The 27,053-nt window shown below is 44.4% G+C and overlaps 2 protein-coding genes across 2 annotated transcripts; both read left to right on the top strand.

The window, feature by feature from the left end:
• The first annotated feature begins 6,765 nt into the window (after positions 1–6,765).
• On the top strand, positions 6,766–15,846 carry papolg (poly(A) polymerase gamma). Its single transcript, XM_064925741.1, has 9 exons — positions 6,766–6,994; positions 8,302–8,472; positions 9,425–9,491; positions 9,877–9,958; positions 10,311–10,420; positions 11,198–11,251; positions 11,384–11,495; positions 11,852–11,941; positions 15,704–15,846. Exons 1-9 carry the CDS (start codon positions 6,987–6,989, stop codon positions 15,844–15,846), a joined length of 837 nt encoding a protein of 278 aa, XP_064781813.1. The 5' UTR covers positions 6,766–6,986.
• A 1,531-nt stretch (positions 15,847–17,377) lies between these two features.
• On the top strand, positions 17,378–26,246 carry LOC135505660 (poly(A) polymerase alpha-like). Its single transcript, XM_064924707.1, has 12 exons — positions 17,378–17,628; positions 18,097–18,217; positions 18,582–18,666; positions 21,434–21,487; positions 21,685–21,804; positions 21,883–21,992; positions 22,148–22,269; positions 22,450–22,704; positions 24,212–24,259; positions 24,323–24,442; positions 24,648–24,719; positions 24,905–26,246. Exons 1-12 carry the CDS (start codon positions 17,386–17,388, stop codon positions 24,998–25,000), a joined length of 1,446 nt encoding a protein of 481 aa, XP_064780779.1. The 5' UTR covers positions 17,378–17,385; the 3' UTR covers positions 25,001–26,246.
• The last annotated feature ends 807 nt before the right edge of the window (positions 26,247–27,053 follow it).

Below are 27,053 nucleotides of genomic sequence, written 5' to 3'. Positions count from 1 at the left end.
AAAATAAATAAATAAAACAACATAATTCCACTTTGACATTATGGGGTATTGTGTGTAGGCCAGTGACACAACATATCAATTTAATACATTTCAAAATCAGGCTGTAATGTAACAAAATGTGGAAAAAGTCTATGAATATCTATGTAATTACAGTGCATTCAGTATTCAGACCCCTTGACGTTTTCCACATTTTGTTACGTTACAGCCTTATTCTAAAATGGAATAAATTGTTTTTTTTTCCTTCGTCAATCTACACACAATACCCCATAATGACAAAGCAAAAACACTTTTTTAGAAATTGTAGCAAATTTATAAAGTAAAAAAAGGGAATTATAACATCTACATAAGTATTCAGACCTTTACTCAGTCTAGAGTCTTCTTGGGTATGATGCTACAAGCTTGGCACACCTGTATTTGGGGAGTTTTTCCCGTTCTTCTCTGCAGAATCTCTCAAGCTCTGTCAGGTTGGATGGGGAATGTCGCTGCACAGCTATTTTCAGGAATCTCCAGAGATGTTCAATTGGGTTCAAGTCCGGGCTCTGGCTGGGCCACTCAATGACATTCAGAGACTTGTCCCGAAGCTGCTCCTGCGTTGTCTTGGCTGTGTGCTTAGGGTTCTTGTCCTGTTAGAAAGGGCACCTTTACCCCAGTCTGAGGTCCTGAGCGCTCTGGAGCAGGTTTTCATCAATGAGCTCTCTGTACTTTTCTCCGTTCACCTTCACCCTTTGCCTTGATGACATCTTTGCACACTCTTCCAACCAACTTCACCTGGAATACTTTTCCATCAGTCTTGAGGGAGTTCCCACATATGCTGAGCACTTGATAGCCAGGGACACACTCCAACACTTAGACATGAATTTACAAACGAAGTATGTGTGTTTTGGGAGTCCACCAGATCAGAGGCAGCAGGGATAACCAGGGATGTTCTCTTGATAAGTGCGTGAATTGGACCATGTTCCTGTCCTGCTAAGCTTTCAAAATGTAACTAATACTTTTGAGTGTCAGGGAAAATGTATGGAGCTAAAAGTATGTTATTTCCTTGTGGAATGTAGTGAAGTAAAAGCTGTCAAAATTATAAATAGTAAAGTAATTTACAGATACCTATCACGTTTCAGGTAAGACCCAAATGTAGACTGTGTTGAAGTAACAATGTTTATTACAGCAACAAGGGCAGGCAAACGACAGGCAGGGATCGATAATCCAGAGTAGTGGCAAGGGCACAGGACGGCATGCAGGGTCAGGTCAGGCAGAGGTTGGTAATCCAGAGTAGGGGCAAAGGCACAGGATGGCGGGCAGGCTCAGGGGCAGACAGTGGTCAGGCAGGCGGGCCCAGTCAGGACAGGCAAAGGTCAAAACCAGGAGAGTGAGAAAGAGAGAGACTGGGGAAAAGCAGGAGCAAAACGCTGGTTGACTTGACAAACAAGACAAACTGGCAACAGACAAACAGAGAAGACAGGTATTAATACCCAGGGGATAATGGGAAAGATGGGAGACACCTGGAGGGGGGTGGAGACAAGCACAAGGAGAGGTGAAACAGATCAGGACGTGACAGATACCCCCAAAAACTACTCAAGTAGTACTTTAAAGTATTTTTACTCAAGTACTTTACACCACTGTGAGAAAGTTACAGATGCACAAATATCATACCCCCAAAACATGATAACATTCCTTCATTACAATAACGGGAGGTTAGCATTTTTGGGGGCATATGATATTTATGCCTCTGTAACTTTCACTCGTAATTATTCACGATTCTTTCACGATTTTCCTTAATCTTGGTCGCATCCACATTAATGTAGTAGTTTTTAGAAACATATTCTATTCTTATTTACAATAAGTGACTCCGAAATGACACAATACATTATTTAATACATTAAATAATCTGAAACACAACCAAAACAAACAAGCAGATGCATCCAACAAATTTATAGAGTCACAAGCTTGATGTTGTCATTGAGTGCAATGAATATGGGACCAAATACTTTACTTTTTACTCCGTTTGGTCCCCTAAAATGGGGAGACTATGTTCAAAAAGTGCTGTAATTTCTAAACGGTTCACCTGATATGGATGACAATACCCTCAAATTAAATCGGACAGTCTGCACTTTAATCTCATAGTCATTATATGATTTCAAATCCAAAGTGCTGGAGTAGTAGTACAGAGCCAAAAACAAAACTGTAATTGTCCCAAATCTTTTGGAGCTCACAGCCTCCTAACAGTGGTGAATGGAAAGAGAGATCTGTTACACAAGACATTTGAAAACACCAAAAAGTGTAAAGACATTTGCTGACTGTCATTAGGCAAGAATTTATACGTCCATTTCAGGCTGTGCGTATCTCGGTGTCGGCCACTCAAATTTCAGCGTTCCCTTCGAACCACATCGCTGTGATGCAGTTCCCGGTCGTGCCACCTGAAAGGCAGTGACCAACATTAGTCAACATCTTGACTAAAGTGATGCGCTAGAAAGTGCCCACACACTCCTCAACCAGTTTCCTGGTCATGAAGAAGACAGAATGGAGGAGAGAGGACGGTGGCCCAATGCAACAGTTGTCGGTGGAAGAAGGTGAGGACCAAACCGCAGCGTGGTAAGGGTTCATATCTTTTAATTAAGTAATAGACCACTGAACAAAACAATAAACGACCAACGAACAGTCCCGTAAGGTGACTGACAAAAAACACTAAACAGGAAAATAACTACCCACAAATCAAGTGGGAAAAACAGGCTACCTAAGTGTAATCCTCAATCAGAGACAATGATTGACAGCTGCCTCTGATTGAGAACCATACCAGGCCAAACACATAGAAAACCAAAACTAGAACAACACATAGAATGCCCACCCCAACTCACGCTCTGACCAACCTAAACAAGAAACATACGAAAGGAACTAAGGTCAGGACGTGACACCCAATCCCAAATCGACCCATAGACCCTACGCCCTATTCACTTGTAGAAATCTGAGGTGATTGGACAGGTCTATGTAATAGGGTGAAACTTCCATCCAGCCTATCAGAGGGCAAGTAGGTAATATGTAGGTAAACTAGGTAAACTATTACCATATTAACCATTACCAAGTAGGTAAACTATTACCATATTGATTGCACCTGTCACATCCACAAGTGTGTAGGGTCTAGGGCACGGACTATCAACGACACTGAACAAAAATATAAATGGAACATTAAACAATTTCAAAGATTTTACTGAGTTAGGGTTCTTATAAGGAAATCAGTGAATTCAAATAAATTCATTAGGCCCTAATCTATGGCATTCACATGACTGGGAATTCAGATATGCATTTGTTGGTCACAGATACACTACTTGACCAAAAGTATGCGGACACATGCTCTTCAAAAAATGTCATTCAAAAATCATGGGTATTAATAGTGAGTTGGTCCCCCCTTGCTGCTATAACAGCCTCCACTCTTCCGCGAAGGATTTCCACTAGATGGTGGAACATTCCTGTCGGGACTTGCTTCCATTCAGCCACAGGAGCATTAGTGAGGTTGGACACTGATTTAGGGCGATGAGGCCTGAAGTTCCAATTCATCCCAAAGGTGTTTGATGGGGTTGAGGTCAGGGCTCTGTGCAGGCCAGTCAAGTTCTTCCACGCCGATCTCAACAAACCATTTCTGAATGGTCCTCGACTGACGGGATGAGGTCAATATCCTTCCAGGATATGAGGTCAATATCCTTCCAGGATACCGGGGCCAGGTTGCTTAGAAAGTCCTGCTCGTGGAAGTGTTTTAGGAAGTGTTAGACAGTGATGAGCGGTGGTCGTTTGACCGAGGACCCATAGCGGATGCAGGCATTGAGGCAGTGATCGCTGAGATCCTGATTGAAAACAGCAGAGGTGTATTTGGAGGACAAGTTGGTCAGGATAATATCTATGAGGGTGCCCATGTTTACGGATTTAGGGTTGTACCTGGTGGGTTCCTTGATCATTTGTGTGAGATTGAGGACATCTAGCTTAGATTGTAGGACTGCTGGGGTGTTAAGCATATCCCAGTTTAGGTCGCCTAACAGAACGAACTCTGAAAATTGATGGGGGGCAATCAATTCACAAATGGTGTCCAGGGCACAGCTGGGAGCTGAGGGGGTCGGCAACAGTGAGAGACTTATTTCTGGAGAGATACATTTTAAAATTAAAAGCTCGAACTGTTTGGGCATAGACCTGGAAAGTATGACAGAACTTTGCAAGCTATCTCTGCAGTAAATTGCGACTCCTCCCCCTTTGGCAGTTCTATCTTGATGGAACATGTTGTAGTTGGGGATGGAAATCGCAGAATTTTTGGTGGCCTTCCTAAGCCAGGATTCAGACACGGGAAGGACATCAGGGTTGGCGGAGTGTGCTAAAGCAGTCATTAAAACAAACTTAGGGAGGAGGCTTCTGATGTTGACATGCATGAAACCAAGGCTTTTACGATTACAGAAGTCAACAAATTAGAGTGCCTGGGAACACGCAAGGCCTGGGTTAGCCTCCACATCACCCGAAGAACAGAGGTGTAGGATGAGGGTACGGCTAAAGGCTTGCAAAACTGGTTGTCTAGTGCGTTGGGGACAGAGAATAAAAGGAGCAGATTTCTGGGCGTGGTAGAATAGATTCAGGGCATAATGTGCAGACATGGGTATGGTAGGGTGCGGGTACAGTGGAGGTAAACCAAGGCATTGAGTGACGATGAGAAAGGTTGCATCTCTGGAGGCACTAGTTAGGCTAGGTGATGTCACCGCATGTGTGGGAGGTGGGACAAAGGAGGAATCTGAGGCATGTAGAGTGGGACTAGGGGCTCCGCAGTAAACTATAAACAATGATAACTATCCTAAATAACAGTATACAATACATATTGACATTTGAGAGAGACCTAAAGCGAGGCATAAAGCAATCACAGGTGTTGATTGTTAAGACAACAATGGGTAAGACAACAACAGCTAATCAGCTAAGACAATAACAACAGGTAAAATGGTGATGAATGGGCAGAGGGATCAGGTAACTACACACAGGGCCTGAGTTCGGGGCTAGGGCCGACAGATAAACAAAGGTAAACAAAATGGAGTACTGTGATTAATAAACAACCCAGCAGGCATCAGCTATGTAACCAAGTGATCATAGGGTCCAGTGAACAGCAATAGATGAAACAGGGAAGCCGCGGGGTAGTCGTTGCTACGCTAGCATGCGGGAGACACAGTGTTTAAAGTTAGCAGGCCAGGGTAAGTAGAAGCATCTGCTCCGATGTACCGCAAAGCCGGTTGAAGGCACAGCTGATGGAATTACATCTGCGGACCAGTCGTGGTGGTACAGCGGGGCGCCGTGTCGACGAAGGGACCGGGCCAGATGGCGGAAGAGGTATTGTAGTTGTGGTAATTTTGTTTGCTAGCCGGGAGATGTGCCTGGCTCAGGGCTAGCTTCGGGGCTGGGTCACTCAGTGGTGTAACGGATGTGAAACGGCTAGCTTAGTTAGCGGTGCGCGCTAAATAGCGTTTCAATCGGTGACGTCACTTGCTCTGAGACCTTGAAGTAGTAGTTCCCCTTGCCGCGGCTTTTGTGGAGCGATGGGTAACGATGCTTCGTGAGAGACTGTTGTTGATGTGTGCAGATGTGTCCCTGGTCCGCGCCCGGGTATGGGCGAGGGGACGGTCTAAAGTTATACTGTTACAGTGGCAGCTAGCTAGCTGTGATGATCAATGGTCCAGGGTTTACGGCAGGAATCCGGTGTTGTAGTGGAGAAAAACAGTCTGAGGCCGGCAGGTATTATTGCTGGCAGGTTTGTTGTCTGTCGTTTATACCTGCCCATACCATAACCCTCCGCCACCATGGGGCACTCAGTTCACAACGTTAACATCAGCAAATCTCTCGCTCAAATGTAAATGTAAATGCCATACATGTGATCTGCGGTTGTCAAATTCTCTAAAATGACGTTTGAGGCAGCTTATGGTAGAAACATTTACATGAAGTTCTCTTTCAAGAGCTCTGGTGGACATTCCTGCAGCCAGCAGGCCAAAATTAAAAAAGCTGATTTCCTTTTATGTCCAACAATAAATAAATTAAAAATCTATTTTGCTTTTTGGACTGCTCAGAATATTTGCGGGACCAAACTAAATAGAACCCTGGTCTAGGGGTTGATTTGGGATTTGGCCAGACTTTTGTTGAAACGATAAATTCCCCTTGTCCTTCAGCAGAGGTGGAACTGTAGCGATAGATAGACGATTCATCTTCATATCTGTGCCATTTGAGCGTGCCCATGCTAAAATTCACTTTTGGCCACTGTGGCTGAAGAGGAAGAGAGGCCCAACTCTGCGGAAAATCTGTCTCCTTCCAGCAGGTTGCGGTTTTTCGTTGTTTTGACCATCAAGCAAATAATTTTTGAATGGAGGTCAAATACTGCGTGTAGAATTTGTTCAACAAAAACATGAATGGCTTATTTGCTACGTGGACGTTTATTTAATCAAATATAAGTTGTGTAATGCTTAAATTGTTAAGAGTGTACTGATTTATGTAGGACTCGTGATATCTGGCAAATTTGAGAGAAAAAATAAGTTTATATTAGAGTCTGGAGATGGCTATGCATAGTCATGACATGAGGCTAGAAGCATCGTATAGATCTCGATTGAATTACAGGCGGTAGAAGTAAATAATCATATTCGAATATTTAAAAAATAAAATAAAATGTAATTAAAATAAACAAAGAAGGGGTCGGACATTTAAAGAACTACAGTTCCCATGTGCTAAAAGTAAAATTGTGCTTTACGTCATGACGGTCACGCAACACGCCCACCCTGTCAAGGTTGCGGTTTTTTGCGGTGACAGCAAAGCGGCACACGCCATGTTCAGTGGAAACAAAAGGGCCAAGTTTCCACTGATTGGTTGCCGGGTAAAGAAATAACATCGCTGGCTAGTTAGCTAAATTTGATGAAAAATGATAAAACGAGTATGAGAAGGGATTATTTTTTGGGGGCGGGGGGCTGATTGGAAAATTGCTGGAAGTTGTTACAATGCCCTTGTAAGTATCTCCCTTGGACACTGTACTGAGTGTGTTTGGAAAGGGGATTGATTGGGCCTACCGATGCGAGGTTGCCAGTCCTTGTTTGCAACAAAAAGAAAGAAAGAGAAAGAAAAAGAAAGAAGAGCTAGCAGGTTGTGTAGTGGGAAATGGCTTTGAAACAAGATGGAGCACATTTGTTTTTAGACTATTGGCTAAGCTAATGTTACTTAGGACTGACATAGGCTAGACATTTTAAGAGGTCTTGAAAAGTTGCAAACTGCATCAAGCTAGTTAGCTACATAGCTACACGCAGTTTATTAATGTTAACGTTTAGTCAGTTAGCTACATGTTGTAGTTTAGTCATGTTAACGTTTAGCTAGTTAGCATAGCAACGCTCGCTACCGTTAGTTATTTTTAGCTAACACGCCACAATTCGGCACAGCAGTAAATGTGCTATTTTGTGGTCACATGTACCACCAAACTAGCTACCAAATCACAATTGACTGCTAACTACCTGGTTTTACTAGAGTCCATGTTGTTGACGTGTAAATGCATATCCGCAGAAGTAGTTCACTTAGTTAAATAGTCATCCGTGTACGTGACAGAACATTTGCAATATTGCATGTTGTCTGTAAGATGTAAAGTTACTAGTTTTATAATTTTCTCAACCATAACATGATCATATTCTTCTGGTAGACTACTTAAGTCACACACGTTTTTTTTGCCGTCTCTGACATGAAGCTATAGCAGATGCCATCATAATTGCAGAAGACAAATCACGTTTTGGGAGTCTTGAGTACCTACTTTTGTTGTTGTTGTTCATTGTAATGGGACACAATAAGACATGCAAAACATCATCTTTCGCCTTTACAATGTCATGTCAACATGAAACTGTACGATAGGTTACCAAGTTGATGATGATTTCCTTGTTGGTGCTTTACACCCAAACACTGTCAAAAGACTTTTGACTATAAAGGTATGAGGCATGAGAAGAATACATGTACATGTTTTTACCAAGAGGCCAACATTTTAGACGTATACTTTCTACCACATCAAAATAAACCACAGCAAGCAACGTAGATATGTAAATCAGCATAGAAATAAGCTAAAAGCACACAGTACGAGCAGCAGTTGTAGCTCACGATGTGTTTTTTGATACCATTGAACCCTTTCTGTACAGGTTATCAGGTATATGTTTTTAAATTGATATTCAAATCCTTTATAAGTGTGTTTCTTTGCACAACCACCAAGAGAAATTCCTAGTAACATTTTGTTGCATGGCTATAAAGTCGTCTTATTCTGATCACAACCACATCTGTTTTCAGTCCGTCTACAAACCACGTGTTGTTGGGTCGGGAAACACCTAAGCATTATGGGATCACTTCTCCTATCAGCCTGGTCCAAGCCAAGGAGGCTGACCTGGTCCTCACACACAGGCTGACTGAGGCCCTGAAACCATACGGGGTGTTTGAAGAGGAGCTGGAACTACAGCGCAGGTAAGATGGGTGTCACTACTAGGCTAAATTGTCATGTTAGAATGGACACACGTTTCATCAAGGCCTATTAGGGGTGGTGGTGGTAGGATGAGGCCTATTAGGAGAAGTAGTGGTGGTGGTGGTGGTAGGATGAGGCCTATTAGGAGAAGTAGTGGTGGTGGTGGTAGGATGAGGCCTATTAGGAGAAGTAGTAGTGGTGGTGGTGGTAGGATGAGGCCTATTAGGAGAAGTAGTGGTGGTGGTGGTGGTAGGATGAGGCCTATTAGGAGAAGTAGTGGTGGTGGTAGGATGAGGCCTATTAGGAGGAGAAGTGGTGGTGGTAGGATGAGGCCTATTAGGAGGAGAAGTGGTGGTGGTAGGATGAGGCCTATTAGGGGTGGTGGTGGTAGGATGAGGCCTATTAGGGGTGGTGGTGGTAGGATGAGGCCTATTAGGGGTGGTGGTGGTAGGTTGAGGCCTATTAGGGGTGGTGGTGGTAGGATGCTGCCTATTAGGGGGGGTGGTGGTGGTAGAATGAGGCCGTTTAGGAGGGGTGGTGGTGGTAATATGAGGATAATAACTGGATCCGATATCTCGCCAGTACATCAGCCAATTATTCTTGGCTGGTGGGGCGGCAGGTAGCTTAGTGGTTAGTGTTGGACTCGTAACCGAAAGGTTGCAAGATCGAATCCCCGAGTTCACAAGGTAAAAATCTGTCGTTCAGCCCCTGAACATGGCAGTTAACCCACTGTTCCTATGCCGTCATTGAAAATAACAATTTGTTCTTAACTGACTTGCCTGGTTAAATAAATAAAAAATAAGGAACTTCTTAGGTTGGTGTTTTGGTCAGTACTAGGTAGACTGTATTTGTGGTTAAAAAGTGCCATACTAGTTTAGTTAAGATTTTTTGAAACGTTTTTTTATTGTCAAAATACCAAAGACTTCCTCTAAAATCACGCCTTGTTTTCCATAGAATACACGTGTTGGGAAAACTGAACACACTGGTGAAGGAATGGATCCGTGACGTCAGTGAGACAAAGGTGGGATTTTACTTCCTCCTCCCGGCGGTTCTCTCTGCTCCAGCAGGGGTCTGGTGATCAATGGACGTGTCCCAAATGTTCCCTTCTTCGTGTACTACTTCTTTTGACCAGGGTTTTGCACTATGAATGGAAATGGGTGCCATTTGGGACATGGATGATATTACAACAAGGCAGTGTTGCCTACCCTAAGGCAGTGTTGCCTACCCTAAGGCAGTGTTGCCTACCCTAAGGCAGTGTTGCCTACCCTAAGGCAGTGTTGCCTACCCTAAGGCAGTGTTGCCTACCCTAAGGCAGTGTTGCCTACCCTAAGGCAGTGTTGCCTACCCTAAGGCAGCAGGTTATAATGACTTGAATGTACTTTTTGTTTTGTTTTTTGTCCTCCTAGAATCTGCCTGCCTCAGTGATTGAAACGGTTGGAGGGAAGATCTTCACATTTGGGTCCTACAGGTTAGGAGTCCACACTAAAGGTAATTGTGTCATTTTTAGGAGGGATACAGGTTGTTGAGTTGTGGTTAACACATTTGGGAACCTACAGGTCAGGAGTTCACACTGAAGGTAGGCGGCACTATTGTACGGTCAACCTTTCCATTTTTGATGTTGTCCTCTAATCTAAGGAGGACTTGTCCAATAGCAACATTTTCTCCGGTTTGGTTTTTAAAGTTCCTTTGACATTCTCTTTGAAAAGCACTGTATAATATACTATATAATACGCTATATAATATACTTATTAAAAACAGCCTGGGCGCACTGCATAGGTAAAACATTTTCACAACTCTTTATCACAATGAACTTTGATTGTTGTGTCTTGTCCTTGTGTAGGTGCTGACATTGATGCCCTGTGTGTGGCTCCTCGGCATGTGGAGAGAACAGACTTCTTCTCCTCGTTCCTGGACAAGCTGAAGGAGCAGGAGGAGGTCAAAGATTTGAGGGTGGGTATCTGGACCATCTCATTTACATTGCCTTCATTCCTTGTGTCTTCTTTCCTCTTCTCAAACCCCATTTTGTACATCGACTAACCGGTACCCCCTGTATATAGCCTCCACATTGACTCAGTACCGTAATACCCTGTATATACCCCTCCACACTGACTCTGTACCGTAATACCCTGTATATACCCCCGCACATTGACTCTGTATCGTAATACCCTGTATATACCCCCGCACATTGACTCTGTACCGTAATACCCTGTATATAGTCTCCACATTGACTCTTTACCGTAATACCCTGTATATAGTCTCCACATTGACTCTTTACCGTAATACCCTGTATATAGTCTCCACATTGACTCTGTACCTGTACCCTCTGTATATACCCCAGCACATTGACTCTGTACCGTAATACCCTGTATATAGTCTCCACATTGACTCTGTACCGGTACCCCCCTGTATATAGCCTCCACATTGACTCTGTACCGTAATACCCTGTATAAGAAATAGAGTTAAGGGCTTGTAAGTAAACATTTCACTGTAAGGTCTACACCGGTTGTATTTGGCGCATGTGACAAATACCATTTGATGAGAAGGTAAGAGGCCCCGCCCCTCTGACCTTCGTATCCAATAGGTTTTGAGAAGGTGGTGAGAAGAGGACGCGAGGAATTAAGGCAATGTATTTGCGATTCTGGTGTTGGTAGACTAGGAGGGGAAGATGTGTTCCCAAAAGTTGAGGTGCAGATTGTTCATCAACTCTTCTTTTTTTTTCACCCCCAGGCTGTTGAGGAGGCATTTGTCCCTGTGATAAAGCTGTCTTTCGACGGCATTGAGGTATGACATTTGAAAGTATTTATTGTTTATGATTTCATTATAGGCCTAAATGTGAAATTGGTTCAGGACATTCAATGTGAATTGAGATTTGCGGCTTTTTTTAAATGTCCAATGAGTTTTGCGTATTTCTAGATCGATATCCTGTTTGCCCGGTTAGCTTTGCAAACCATCCCAGAGAATCTGGACCTTCGAGATGACGGGTTGCTGAAGAACCTTGACATACGCTGCATTAGGAGCCTCAATGGTAACACAGCTCTTTATATCTCCTGAGCTCTCCGGTCCTGATGTGGTTCAGTTGGTAAAAAGGGTGCCGCTGTTGTGGGTTCAATATTATCGCTGGGGGTCACATGGTAGAATGTATGTCGCTTTAGATAAAAATCATCTGCTGCATGGTTTCTCCACTTCACTGATGTTGATATCGGATCCATGTTAAAAACATAAGGTCTAACAATTGGTTGTTGGCTCACCTCTGACCCTACCTACACTTAGTTGAAAGCATCCACTGTGTTGTAGAATTTCAAGTAATCTGCATTGTCTATGTTATCCCCCTCTGTCTATTGTGAGTGATAATGACTTGGATGTTTTTGTTGTTGTTGTCAGGTTGTAGAGTTACAGATGAAATCCTCCATCTTGTGCCCAACATTGAGAACTTCAGACTGACACTGAGGACCATCAAGCTGTGGGCTAAACGTGAGTTGGATCTGTGTAGTGTTGCGTAGCGTCAAGCATAGGAGTACAATCATTTGCCTTGGTGGAAACAACTGTTGAGTCGGCATCTCCTGTAAGCGTGTGTATGTGTCTGTACTTGTGTGTTTTGAGTCGGTCCCTGTACTATATCAGTTTGTACGTCTTGCTGTGTAACACTGTTGTGGCTAGGCAGGTGGGATTCTCTCTTTCTCACCTTGTCCTCTGTTCACACAAACGATCTACGAATGACATGTCAACACACTGGGCCCAGACTGACAGCCTTCAGGTCCTATTCCCTAAACAGGATTAGCCTCTAAAATAAACTGAGTCATGGCATTTTTTTTACACAGGACAGACCACGCCCCTCGTGGCCATGGTGAATTTGTTTGGCTTGCATACGCTGCCTGGCAACCAACTGTCCAATCATGTTTTGTCCTGTGGGAACAACTGCCGTGGAGTCACTCACTGGCTTGTATAATAGGCCAAGTGCATAACTAAGCCCAATCCAAAACATCCCCAGCCCCACCAACATTTTGGTGATCTTTAGAAACTAGATAGATATAAGCATTTCCAAGTTTATTGGGAGGTAAGGCAGAACTATCAAGGAATTGCCTTTTGAATTACAAAATCAGAAAAATTACACTGGTGCCTTGTGGTCATTGATGTAATGCCCTTATTAGGTCTTTGTGTTTCTCTCACCTGTACCAAATGGCTCAATTACCATCACATGTGAATCTACTGGTATACTTTCCCATAAAATGTATCTACGACTCGCTTGCCTCTATCCTGCCATCTTGGCACGTCCTCCCCCAGGTCATAACATCTACAGTGATAGACACCTACCCCCCCAGGTCATAACATCTACAGTGCTATACACCTACCCCCCCAGGTCATAACATCTACAGTGATAGACACCTACCCCCCAGGTCATAACATCTACAGTGCTATACACCTACCCCCCCAGGTCATAACATCTACAGTGATAGACACGTCCTCCCCCAGGTCATAACATCTACAGTGCTATACACCTACCCCCAGGTCATAACATCTACAGTGCTGGACACCCCCTCCCTCCCCCCAGGTCATAACATCTACAGTGATAGACACGTCCTCCCCCCAGGTCATAACATCTACAGCGCTGGACACACGCCCCCCCAGGTCATAACATCTACAGTGCTATACACCGTCCTCCCCAGGTCATAACATCTACAGCGCTGGACACACGCCCCCCCAGGTCATAACATCTACAGTGCTATACACCGTCCTCCCCAGGTCATAACATCTACAGTGCTGGACACCCCCTCCCTCCCCCCAGGTCATAACATCTACAGTGATAGACACGTCCTCCCCCAGGTCATAACATCTACAGTGCTATACACCTACCCCCCAGGTCATAACATCTACAGTGCTATACACCTACCCCCAGGTCATAACATCTACAGTGCTATACACCTACCCCCAGGTCATAACATCTACAGCGCTGGACACACGCCCCCCCAGGTCATAACATCTACAGTGCTATACACCTACCCCCCAGGTCATAACATCTACAGCGCTGGACACACGCCCCCCCAGGTCATAACATCCACAGTGCTATACACCGTCCTCCCCAGGTCATAACATCTACAGTGCTATACACCTACCCCCAGGTCATAACATCTACAGTGCTATACACCTACCCCCCAGGTCATAACATCTACAGTGCTATACACCTACCCCCCAGGTCATAACATCTACAGTGCTATACACCTACCCCCCAGGTCATAACATCTACAGCGCTGGACACACGCCCCCCCAGGTCATAACATCCACAGTGCTATACACCGTCCTCCCCAGGTCATAACATCTACAGTGCTATACACCTACCCCCCAGGTCATAACATCTACAGTGCTATACACCTACCCCCAGGTCATAACATCTACAGTGATAGACACCTACCCCCAGGTCATAACATCTACAGTGATAGACACCTACCCCCAGGTCATAACATCTACAGTGCTATACACCTACCCCCCAGGTCATAACATCTACAGTGCTATACACCTACCCCCCAGGTCATAACATCTACAGTGCTATACACCTACCCCCAGGTCATAACATCTACAGTGCTATACACCTACCCCCAGGTCATAACATCTACAGTGCTATACACCTACCCCCAGGTCATAACATCTACAGCGCTGGACACACGCCCCCCCAGGTCATAACATCTACAGTGCTATACACCTACCCCCCAGGTCATAACATCTACAGTGCTATACACCTACCCCCAGGTCATAACATCTACAGCGCTGGACACACGCCCCCAGGTCATAACATCCACAGTGCTATACACCGTCCTCCCCAGGTCATAACATCTACAGTGCTATACACCTACCCCCAGGTCATAACATCTACAGTGCTATACACCTACCCCCAGGTCATAACATCTACAGCGCTGGACACACGCCCCCAGGTCATAACATCCACAGTGCTATACACCGTCCTCCCCAGGTCATAACATCTACAGTGCTATACACCTACCCCCCAGGTCATAACATCTACAGTGATAGACACCTACCCCCCCAGGTCATAACATCCACAGTGCTATACACCGTCCTCCCCAGGTCATAACATCTACAGTGCTATACACCTACCCCCAGGTCATAACATCTACAGTGATAGACACCTACCCCCAGGTCATAACATCTACAGTGCTATACACCTACCCCCCAGGTCATAACATCTACAGTGCTATACACCTACCCCCCAGGTCATAACATCTACAGTGCTATACACCTACCCCCCAGGTCATAACATCTACAGCGCTGGACACACGCCCCCCCAGGTCATAACATCCACAGTGCTATACACCGTCCTCCCCAGGTCATAACATCTACAGTGCTATACACCTACCCCCCAGGTCATAACATCTACAGTGATAGACACCTACCCCCCAGGTCATAACATCTACAGTGCTATACACCTACCCCCCCAGGTCATAACATCTACAGTGCTATACACCTACCCCCCAGGTCATAACATCTACAGCGCTGGACACACGCCCCCCAGGTCATAACATCTACAGTGCTATACACCTACCCCCCCAGGTCATAACATCTACAGTGCTATACACCTACCCCCCAGGTCATAACATCTACAGCGCTGGACACACGCCCCCCAGGTCATAACATCTACAGTGCTATACACCTACCCCCCAGGTCATAACATCTACAGTGCTATACACCTACCCCCAGGTCATAACATCTACAGCGCTGGACACACCCCCCCAGGTCATAACATCCACAGTGCTATACACCGTCCTCCCCAGGTCATAACATCTACAGTGCTATACACCTACCCCCAGGTCATAACATCTACAGTGATAGACACCTACCCCCCCAGGTCATAACATCTACAGTGATAGACACCTACCCCCCAGGTCATAACATCTACAGTGCTATACACCTACCCCCCAGGTCATAACATCTACAGTGCTATACACCTACCCCCCAGGTCATAACATCTACAGTGCTGGACACCACCCCCCCCCAGGTCATAACATCTACAGTGCTGGACACACCCCCCCCCCCCAGGTCAAATCATCTACCGTGCTGGACACCACCACCCCTCCCCCAGGTCATAACATCTACAGTGATAGACACTAACATCCTGGGCTTCCTGGGTGGAGTCTCCTGGGCCATGCTGGTAGCCAGGACCTGCCAGCTCTACCCAACACCATTTTATATATATACACCTAATGTTATGTTATTGTTCTCCTCCAGGTCATAACATCTACAGTAACATCCTGGGCTTCCTGGGTGGAGTCTCCTGGGCCATGCTGGTAGCCAGGACCTGCCAGCTCTACCCCAACGCTGTGGCCTCCACCCTCGTACACAAGTTCTTTCTCGTCTTCTCCAAATGGTAAGCAGTCGCTCTCCATTCGGATGTGCTCTGTGACCTGTTTCTCATGGCCGTTGAATTGTTCTGTCTTTTTGAAGGAGATTTCTTTGTTTCTCTTTAGTCTGAAGTAGAGGTCGACCGATTAATGGGAATGGCCGATTTAATTTGGGCCGATTTCAAGTTTTCATAACAATCGGAAATCGGTCTTATTTTCAATGCCTTGTTCAGAGGCTTGTTCAATGCCTTGTTAACTGCCTTGTTCAGAGGCAGAACGACAGATGTTCACCTTGTCAGCTCGGGGGATCCAATCTTGCAACCTTACAGTTAACTAGTCCAACGCAATAACTACCTGCCTCTCATTGCACTCCACAAGGAGACTGCCTGTTACGCGAATGCAGTAAGCCAAGGTAAGTTGCTAGCTAGCAATAAACTTATCTTATAAAAAATAATCAGAATCACTAGTTAACTACACATGGTTGATGATATTACTAGATATTATCTAGCATGTCCTGCGTTGCATATAATCTGACTGAGCATACAAGCATACAAGTATCTGACTGAGCGCGGTCGGCAGAAGCAGGCGCATAAACATTCATTCAAACAGCACTTTCGTGCGTTTTGCCAGCAGCTCGTCCTGTACGTCAAGCATTGCGCTGTTTATGACTTCAAGCTTATCAACTCCCGAGATGAGGCTCGTGTAACCGAAGTGAAATGGCTAGCTAGGTAGCGCGCGCTAATTGTCGTTGTGTTGCTGGTTCGAGCCCAGGGAGGAGAGGGGCGGAAGCTATACTGTTACACTGGCAATACTAAAGAGCCTATAAGAACATCCAATAGTCAAAGGTTAATGAAATACAAATGGTATAGAGGGAAATAGTCCTATAATTCCTATAATAACTACAACCTAAAACGTATTAACTGGGAATATTGAAGACTCATGTTAAAAGGAACCACCAGCTTTCATATGTTCTCATGTTCTGAGCAAGGAACTGAAACGTTAGCTTTCTTACATAGCACATATTGCACTTTTACTTTCTTCTCCAACACTTTGTTTTTGCATTATGTAAACCAAATTGAACATATTTCATTATTTACTTGAGGCTAAATTGATTTTATTGATGTATTATATTAAGTTCAAATAAGTGTTCATTCAGTATTGTTGTAATTGTCATTATTACAAATTTAAAAAAAAATTTTAATCGACCGATTAATCGGTATCGGCTTTTTTCGGTCCTCCAATAATCGGTATCGGCGTTGAAAAATCATAATCGGTCGACCTCTAGTCTGAAGTGTGTATGATCCGTGAACACGTGTTTCTCACTCCTTGGTGCTTGTGGCAGCTCTATTACTGCTGTTTTCCTTAGGAACACAAGATGATGTGTGTCTAAAGGGGTGACTGACTGGTGTAGTGGGGTTGCCCGACCTACTGGTATTACCTGGTCTGTATCCTCACACTAAACTGGAGTTGTGTTAATGCAGGGAATGGCCCAACCCTGTTCTCCTGAAGCAGCCAGAGGACTGCAACCTGAACCTGCCAGTCTGGGACCCCAGGGTAATGTTGATCATAATGTTGAATCTGCCAGTCTGGGACCCCAGGGTAATGTTGATCATAATGTTGAACCTGCCAGTCTGGGACCCCGGGGTAATGTTGAACCTGCCAGTCTGGGACCCCAGGGTAATGTTGATCATAATGTTGAACCTGCCAGTCTGGGACCCCAGGGTAATGTTGATCATAATGTTGAACCTGCCAGTCTGGGACCCCAGGGTAATGTTGATCATAATGTTGAACCTGCCAGTCTGGGACCCCAGGGTAATGTTGATCATAATGTTGAACCTGCCAGTCTGACCCCGGGGTAATGTTGATCATAACTACGACACGTGTTTAAACTGTTACCAGTCCGGTCCTGAGCAACACTGACTACATCAAGGACGGTCATGAACTTAACCACCTCAAGCATTTTACCTGCAGAGCTGTCAAGTTAAGGGAAATCCAATAAACACAGGTGGTTAATTAACCCTGTTCCTCCAGGACGTATCCCATGGTGTTAACCGTGTAAAGTCTAGAGCCAGTGGTTTTTTTTCCCTGTAACATCTGTCAGTCCCACTTCTTTCATCTGTTCCAGTACAAACACATTTGATTCAACTGCATTAGATGCTTCATAACACTATTATCAAGATAGAACTCTGAGAATGTGTGTAACCATCGTACCAAGTGACCCCTTCTGCGTGTATTGGAGGTTTTTGATTGGCTCTGAGTGTCCTCTAACTGCTGTTCCAGGTGACCCCCAGTGACCGGTACCACCTGATGCCCATCATCACACCAGCCTACCCCCAGCAGAACTCTACCTACAACGTCTCTGCCTCTACGCGTGCCGTCATGGTGGACGAGTTCAAACAGGGTCCGTAAAGCCGTCTCGAATTCTAACTTTACACACAAACTGTTGCATCCACTCTTAGGTCCAGTCTCTCTGGAACTGGATGCCCTTCATACAAAACCCTTCAGGCCAGAGTCCTAATTTCAGAGACTTGAGCAAGATGCATACTCCCAACATTCACATAAATGATCCATTGATGTGAGAAAGAGAAGTTGCATCAAATGTAACTAGTTTATGTCAAGTAAATTCAGCCTCCTTCGGGTGTCTTTTCTCAAGGGGTTCCCTCACGGCTGTCTTCATTGTAGCCTTCGCTACGTTGCCTCATCTGTAGGTTTTTCCTTTGGGTTCTCCTTCCGTTTTGGTCAACACGTTTTCCTTCCCTCTACAGGTCTGGCCATCACAGATGAAATTTTGCAGAGTAAAGCAGAGTGGTCCAAACTATTTGAAGCACCAAACTTCTTTCAGAAATACAAGTATGTATTAAGCAGCTTATCCTGTGGGACACGCATGGTGAGACAAACCAACTATTTCAATAAAGATTTCATTTTCAAAATACACCGACCACCTCACTCGCACCTTTTTCAGTAAATGTGACGTTCTCTTGTTCCTCTGTGTATATGTAATCCACTCATTCAGTTTGATTTTATTTGTGTTATTAAATAAACACTTCAGGCTTAGACCAGACTCAAAAGATGCTTTCTTCTGCCCTAAGCACCCTCTCTGATTCTCAAAACGATGATCGTAAAGACCTACAATGTTAATGCTATGCACAGCCTCCTGAAGTCCAGTATAGTCACTGCTATTACCTATAGACTGTGCTCTCTAATGTAAGCACCACTCAATATTTGATGTTTTGTATATTTTAATATCTTACTAAAGGTAGGTACTTCAGCTGTAAGGTTCTTATTATACTGTACATCTACTTCCCCAAATAAAATGCTTTAGTTAAACATTTGCACTATGTATTTCTTGTTAGTCTTCATTTTGTAGATGTTTTTTTTTTTTTTTTTCTTATCAAGTTTTGATCAAAAATCCGTAAGTTGTAGCAGCACAACATTAGCAGGAAGCCATGTGAAGAATACAAGATTTAAGGCATTGGATCTTTGTTTCATTCTATACATGTGGGTACCACATCCTCTTCCTCTTATCAGTTCTGCTCAATCTTGAGAAATGTACTTGAATGTTGAAATCTGAAGTGGTGGGGTGGGGGGGGGGGATGTAAAGATGAAAAGATAATTTTGTTAATAGGTTGATCAGTTAATATGCAAAGAGCATGAAGCTAGCCTTGTACAGTGGCAACAATTATGTTACTGAAGAGGCCTTGTCCTTGGTGGAGAGACATTCCTCCTCTTGCAGCCCCAATCAACATGTAGATCTATTTCCAGAAGGCTGATTGTTTTTCTGCCCAGTCCCCTCCTTTTAAGTGTTCTAGATTGACTTGTTCCAATCCCCTTTCTTCTACCAAAATCTTCTATTCCCGAGGCTCTCTATTTGAAATCAAATCCCCTCAAGTCTTTTGGGAAATCAGTTTGATCCAGAAACCTTTTGTTTGACAGAGAAGTGTCAGAACATGTTGATGTGTAATTGCCTTAAGCACACCCTGGCTTAAGCACCTCTTCTCATCCTTTTGAGTTGCTGACAGAGGAAAGGACCAAATGCACCAGCACATTCTGGACAGTCATTTGACAGCACTGGAGAGCCTGAAAAAAAAATGGATCCAATTAAAAGTGATTTTAAAATAAATCCAGCCTGTGGATTGGACTGCAGAGTTAGAGGAGACAGATGTTGTTATGCTTTGATTGTTATCCAGGTTAGACTGTTTCCACATCAGGCTTGATGAACATGTGTCATAACCAGACCATCCTGCTGATTACTACACCCGTTTCTCTGTACTGTTGTTTGAATAAATCCATCATTTGTCCTGGGCTCAGACCTTTTATTTTCAACGTGGCCCGGAAATGAAATATCTTATCCTTTTCCATTCATCTGCTTGGTAATGTAATCCTATTTTATAATATTCTAACCTCCGTGGGAACTGATCGGAAACGAGCTCCTGTGATTGGACTAACAGTGAGGTAGTGTGGTTTTCAACCGGTGCAAGGCAGAGTATACAGTAGGACATGACTATGCTTGGTGCTACTGTGATAACTGCATGGAGATTGTACATTTAGGCAGACAAGACATGTAAGTGAATATGTTTGTGCAGTTAGTGTAATAATAGTGACTTTCAGTATACTTGAATATCGTGGAAGATATATTTTACACTAAATTAAGTTCGTTCTCAAGTTGACGTGAAGAGGGTTTGGTGAATGAATTATCTTGGTAGTGCGATTGGGCTTTACTCTGGCTAGTTTGTTATGGAGCGTTTGTTGCTCTTACTGTGACATGTTTGTGTGAAAGACTTCAGTTTAGGACAATGTAGTTTATTGCCTTTTAAAACACAGACCTTTGGTAATTTATTTGTAGTTTTTTTTTAGCTGTTTTAGTTTGATAAAGTGTGTTTTTAGAAATTAACATATTTCCATGACCTGCTGTAGGGTGGTGGCGAGGACTGGGTGATCTGGTCCGGGCCCCTCTGTGCCTGGGGCTCTCCTAGCCTGGGGCTCTCCTAGCCTGGGTTCGCTGCCTGGTTGCTGTCTTTAGGGCTTCCTAGCCTGGGGCTCTACTAGCCTGGGGCTCTCCTAGCCTGGGTTCGTTTCCTGGCTGCTGTCTTTAGGGGTTCCTAGCCTGGGTTCGTTTCCTGGCTGCTGTCTTTAGGGGTTCCTAGCCTGGGTTCGTTGCCTGGCTGCTGTCTTTAGGGGTTCCTAGCCTGGGGCTCTCCTAGCCTGGGGCTCTCCTAGCCTGGGTTCGTTTCCTGGCTGCTGTCTTTAGGGGTTCCTAGCCTGGGTTGGGTTCGTTTCCTGGGGCTGTCTTTAGGGGTTCCTAGCCTGGGTTCGTTGCCTGGCTGCTGTCTTTAGGGGTTCCTAGCCTGGGGCTCTCCTAGCCTGGGTTCGTTTCCTGCCTGCTGTCTTTAGGGGTTCCTAGCCTGGGTTTGTTGCCTGGCTGCTGTCTTTAGGGGTTCCTAGCCTGGGTTCGTTGCCTGGTTGCTGTCTTTAGGGGTTCCTAGCCTGGGTTCGTTGCCTGGCTGCTTTCTTTAGGGGTTCCTAGCCTGGGGTCCTAGCCTGGGTTCGTTGCCTGGGTTCGTTTCCTGGCTGCTGTCTTTAGGGTGTTATGGTAATGTTCTGTCTCTTATGTTCCAAGGCATTATATTGTGTTGCTAGCAAGCGCCCCCACCGAGAAGCAGCACCTGGAGTGGTGAGTACTGACTGTGTGTGTGGGGGGGGGGGGGCTGGAAAACCTTTGGGTGAGATTATATGACTGACTGACTGAATGAGGGTGGAGACATGGTCTATTACATGTGAATCAATTTCAATGTTACTCTTTTAAAGCCTTTATTCACCTACTGTTAGGGAATACATTAGGAAAAGTGCTGTTTTTCTCTCTCCTGGCAGGGTTGGTCTGGTTGAGTCTAAGATCAGGATATTAGTAGGAAACCTGGAGAAGAATGAGTTCATAACGTTGGCCCATGTCAACCCCCAGTCATTCCCTGGACCCAAGGAAAGCAAGGAGAAGTGAGTTTATTATACTAGTATGCAAGGTTGTAGTAAGCTCTTAATGGACTTTTTCCTCACCTGTCTTGTCGTTTCCAGAGAGGAGGTCAGCACCATGTGGGTGATAGGGGTTATCTTTAAGAAGATGGAGGCATCAGAGAACCTCAACGTTGACCTGACCATTGACATCCAGTCCTTTACTGACACGGGTATAAAATCACCTTACTCAATTCAACTGAGGAATGTAGAATTTGAAAACAATATTTGTCATGTTCTCTGCGCTTGTATCTCACTCTATTATTTGACACAAACTAGCATGCTAATGTTATATTAAAAAGTGATATTTTCTAAATGCTTCCTGCAGTGTACCGGCAGGCGATGAACAGCAAGATGTTTGAGGCGGACATGAAGATCCAGGCCATGCATGTGAAGAGGAGACAACTTCACCAGCTCCTGCCCAACCTGGTCATGCCCAAACGCAGGAAGGTACGACTTCCTACTGTAGCTACATGTCATTTAATTATTTAGTCTGCTCCTTGTTAACAATAGAGGTGTAACACTCATTTATAGAGTTTTATATTCTGCTTTTCACACCGTCTCTTAGCTGACTGATTGCTTGCTTGCGGTATTGAGTTGTAACCAGTGTCGTTTTGTTCTGTCCTCCAGCACTCGACAGAGGGGCTTCGTCAGATGAATGACAGTAGTCTGGACCTATCGTTAGACAGTGACAACAGTATGTCTGTGCCATCCCCCACGGCCATGCCAGCCACTGTGCCCACGTCAACCCCAGTGAAGTGTGGCCCACTAGGTCCCCCTCCAAGTCCCCTTGCGGCTGCAGCCAGCCAGCCAGAGGCCCCAGCTGTGAAGAGACCTGGCTCCCCTATGCAGGAAGAGAGGAAGAGGTTCAAATCAGATGCTGAGGTATTCAATCTTTAATTGTTCCAGTAGAGAAATTCCATCTTCATTGTGTAGCCAGGAGTTTACCGATAATACTGTGAAATGTACAGTGCCTTGCGAAAGTATTTGGCCCCCTTGAACTTTGCAACCTTTTGCCACATTTCAGGCTTCAAACATAAAGATATAAAACTGTATTTTTTTGTGAAGAATCAACAACAAGTGGGACACAATCATGAAGTGGAACGACATTTATTGGATATTTCAAACTTTTTTAATTAACAAATCAAAAACTGAAAAATTGGGCGTGCAAAATTATTCAGCCCCCTTAAGTTAATACTTTGTAGCGCCACCATTTGCTGCGATTACAGCTGTAAGTCGCTTGGGGTATGTCTCTATCAGTTTTGCACATCGAGAGACTGACATTTTTTCCCATTCCTCCTTGCAAAACAGCTCGAGCTCAGTGAGGTTAGATGGAGAGCATTTGTGAACAGCAGTTTTCAGTTCTTTCCACAGATTCTCGATTGGATTCAGGTCTGGACTTTGACTTGGCCATTCTAACACCTGGAAATGTATATTCCCTATATGTTTTATTCAGGCTTTTTACTGTCATTTTGAGACGCCTCTCTTCTGTCTACAGATTTGTCTCTTATTTCTGGCATAGTAGTGGGCAGTGTTGGGATAAAAAATAAAATAAAGTAACACTATATTATCTTGCATTACTTTCATTAAAGAAATCTGTTTGTTTGACTGTCGGGAGGAGCAAGAACGAGCTACCGAAGATAGTCTACTTACTAGGAAGCGGGTAGCCTAGTGGTTAGAGCAGGTAGCCTAGTGGTTAGAGCAGGTAGCCTAGTGGTTAGAGCAGGTAGCCTAGTGGTTAGAGCAGGTAGCCTAGTGGTTAGAGCAGGTAGCCTAGTGGTTAGAGCAGGTAGCCTAGTGGTTAGAGCAGGTAGCCTAGTGGTTAGAGCAGGTAGCCTAGTGGTTAGAGCAGGCAGCCTAGTGGTTAGAGCAGGCAGCCTAGTGGTTAGAGCAGGCAGCGTAGTGGTTAGAGCAGGCAGCCTAGTGGTTAGAGCAGGCAGCCTAGTGGTTAGAGCAGGCAGCCTAGTGGGTAGAGCAGGCAGCCTAGTGGGTAGAGCAGGCAGCCTAGTGGGTAGAGCAGGCAGCCTAGTGGGTAGAGCAGGTAGCCTAGTGGGTAGAGCAGGTAGCCTAGTGGGTAGCACAACTTCCTCCTCCTCTGTGGCACTGCTTTCCTGTGCTGCTGAATTAGCCATGTACACTGCAAGACAAACATATAACCCCCCCCCAAGGCAGTTAACCCTGTTCCCCTGAAAAAAACCCACTACATTAATTCAAGTTCTGGTCACAAGGCAAACCCACTGTAACTAATAAAGTTACCCAATTTAAAAAGTAAACCGTTACTTAACATATAGAGTCATCTGAATACATTAACGTTCTTTACTGCCTCAAACACTTGAGTCCATTTATTGATCTACTAAATATGCTAACAGGATAAACTTCTCTTCCTTTGTAGGATTCAGCTTTTGAGAAAAAAAGCCTTCAGAAGACACAGTCCCCACAAGCCATTTATTGACTCCCTCTCCTCCGCCCACCATGGGCCCCCCCTCCGCCCAGGGCCCCCCAGCGGCCCCCGCACCTCTCGCCAGGAGATGCTGGAGGAGGGGACCCCTCCCCAGTCCCAGAGACTAGGACAACAGAGAATGGGGCAGCTGCCGGAGAGGAGTGCACCACTGTGGAGGCACAGGCACGTAGCAAGCTTATCCATAGTGTCACATCATCATGTATAAATATATTCATTGTTGTAGTCTATCTTTTCAGAATATGTTTGGCTACATCTTGATGATATTATAAGAAGCATATATTTTTTAATTAATGCTAGATTTAGAAGAGTCAGGTGAACATGGTTAGATAGTTGTGATAAACTGTTCTGTGGGCCTTGCTGTTCCCAGGTCAATGAGGACAGTATGTCCGAGGAGATGCCTGCTTCTGAAGGGGAAGGCAAGATGGAGGCAGATATTAAGGTATCAATGCACTCTATTTTTCTGTCTGCCTCTCTCTGTCTTTTCTCTCTCTCTCTGCCTCTCACTTTCATAATTCATGTCTGAAAAGTGTATAGATAATTTTCTATACGGTCTATATTTCCACTTTGGTCTGTCTGTTAGTTTTGCAGCCAAACTACAACTTGATTATCTTACTCTTCCCTCAGCAAATGGTCAGTGCGGATCTGTCTGATGTGCCCCTCCTGCCAGCCAACCCAATTCCAGTGGTGAAGAACTCTATAAAGCTTCGCCTCAGCAGGTAGGAGAGAGGACAGACAGACGCATCGACTCGCCTCCCAGGCCCCCGGCCCCCGGCCCCTATACCCTGAACTCTACTGTGGGTGTCCTAAGACATTCTCAGTCCTCTGCCACGGAATGCCCACAGTGCTGCAGATAAAGACACAGACCGACAACACAGGCGACTAGACAGACAGTCATCTCTTTTCAACCAGGGACATTGTCAGTTGACACGAAGGACGTAGCTGCAAATGTCTCCACAAGAGGGCGATGTTGCTCTTCTGCTGAATTCTCCTCGGTGGCTTCCAACCTATACCTTACTGGTTAAAGGGTAGGAGTTGTCCCATAGACACAGATCTAGGATCAGCACACCTTCCCCGGAGTCTTAGTAAAACACAAAACGGACCCAAGATCAACATGTCGGCATCTTCATCCTACTCCTTCCAGAGCTGCTGGTTACCAGGAATAAACAACGTGACATAAAGGTGTCATCTTTCCTGTGCATGCAGACGTGTGTGTGCTGTGCGTGGACGTGGATGCTCATTGGTTGTCTCTCTTCTTCTCTCCTCATTGTGTTGTCCAGAGAACAGATGATTACGGAACAAGTTCTGTTGACTAATGATTTTGGGATTTCTTTGTCCCAGTGGTTTACGGTGTGTGTGTGTGAGTGTGAGTGAAGCATCTTGGTATGATGTCAACATACTTTGAGTAATAAAGAAGAGCAGAACGGAAAATGAAGATTGGGTCAGATGTCTTCCTGTTACCGTTGTGATATACCGAAGTGTGTAACAGATGACAGGTTACGGCTGCGCCAAAGGTAGTACACTATAAAGGGAATTGGGTGCCGTTTGGGACGCCCAAAGCTAATCACTGTCAATCAGTCAACTGTTGGGATGTGAGGTGGCCTTTGGGGTTGTATGGAGATGTATAGAAAAGGGTATGAGAGTGTTTGGGATGCATCAAGAAGACATGGACACAGTCAGACACATGCAGCTAACGCTTGCTAAAGGAACTAGCTCAGGTTCGAGTACATACAAAACACAATAACTTTGACCAAAAAAAAAAACCTCACAACTTCTGTGGGAACAGAATAGCTTAGTCTCTTCAGGATAGTTTAGTGTTTTTATTACGGTACTCGTATGGACAGGATACACATGGAAAACATCGTCTGACGAAATGCTAACCGGATCCTTCTGGACAATGCAACTATAATAAGACCTAATAAAAGATAAGAGGAACATCAAGTACATGTCACAGTACATGTCACAGTACATGTCAATAGATGTCATAAATAGAATAAACTTTTTTTTTTTTTTTTTAGTATAATAACAGGAAGTCACAATTTCTAGTACAATATTTGGACAGGGTAGAATAGTCAATAGTGATACAGGTCTATCGTCTAGAGATGACAGGGAGTTAAGAGTTGAGTTCTACAGGAATGTTCAGATTATATCAGGAAAATCTGGTTTTAGAGGGCTATGGCTGGCATGTTGAGTGGAGAAGTGGTCTGGTGTCTTGAGTAGACCATTTAGTTATATATATGCATAGACTTAGAATGAATAGAACGGGTGTAGTACCTCTGACTATTCTATTCATTCTGATTCTATGTATACATGCATTGTACAGTAACTGTTAGTGTCATGTATCAAAAACATGAAAATGATGAAAAAAATGCTTTTTCTTTTGCGTGGAACATGTAAGACTTGAGCTTTCGCATTGTTGGATTATTTGAATAGAAATATAATTACTCAACTATCACGCAGAAGGTTAAGAGCACAAATGTTCTTTGTTGGCTATTAATTTCTGATTTACTAGGTCATAACATAATTGGAATTTGCCAGACTAGTCGACGGGTTGAATACTCGATAGTATTGTCAGAGAACGACAGTTATTTTTGGTTTCACTGTTTTTTTTTTGTTGAAAAGTTTTAAAACGATGTGTACTGAATTTTCACTTACTCAATATTTTGTTGATGTCTTAACAAATGTAGCTTTTGTCTCGGTTGTTTTGTGCTAATTGTGTGGGACTCGTATGTTAACGATGAATCTGAATTTAGACCGCTGTCAACATAGGGTGCAT

The sequence above is a fragment of the Oncorhynchus masou genome, chromosome 19 (genome assembly GCF_036934945.1).
Source record: "Oncorhynchus masou masou isolate Uvic2021 chromosome 19, UVic_Omas_1.1, whole genome shotgun sequence".
NCBI classification, from domain to species: domain Eukaryota; kingdom Metazoa; phylum Chordata; class Actinopteri; order Salmoniformes; family Salmonidae; genus Oncorhynchus; species Oncorhynchus masou.
This window is presented reverse-complemented; position numbering and strand designations above follow the sequence as displayed.

Bases quoted from the DNA above. Each gene is read 5' to 3' on its own strand.
- papolg (XM_064925741.1), top strand. The intron at 10,421-11,197 runs GTGGGTATCTGG...TTTCACCCCCAG, and splicing joins AGGAGGTCAAAGATTTGAGG to GCTGTTGAGGAGGCATTTGT. The intron at 11,252-11,383 runs GTATGACATTTG...GCGTATTTCTAG, and splicing joins TGTCTTTCGACGGCATTGAG to ATCGATATCCTGTTTGCCCG.
- LOC135505660 (XM_064924707.1), top strand. From the start codon at position 17,386: ATGTTGAATCTGCCAGTCTGGGACCCCAGGGTAATGTTGATCATAATG. The intron at 21,488-21,684 runs GTGAGTACTGAC...CTCTCCTGGCAG, and splicing joins GAGAAGCAGCACCTGGAGTG to GGTTGGTCTGGTTGAGTCTA. The intron at 24,720-24,904 runs GTATCAATGCAC...CTCTTCCCTCAG, and splicing joins AGATGGAGGCAGATATTAAG to CAAATGGTCAGTGCGGATCT.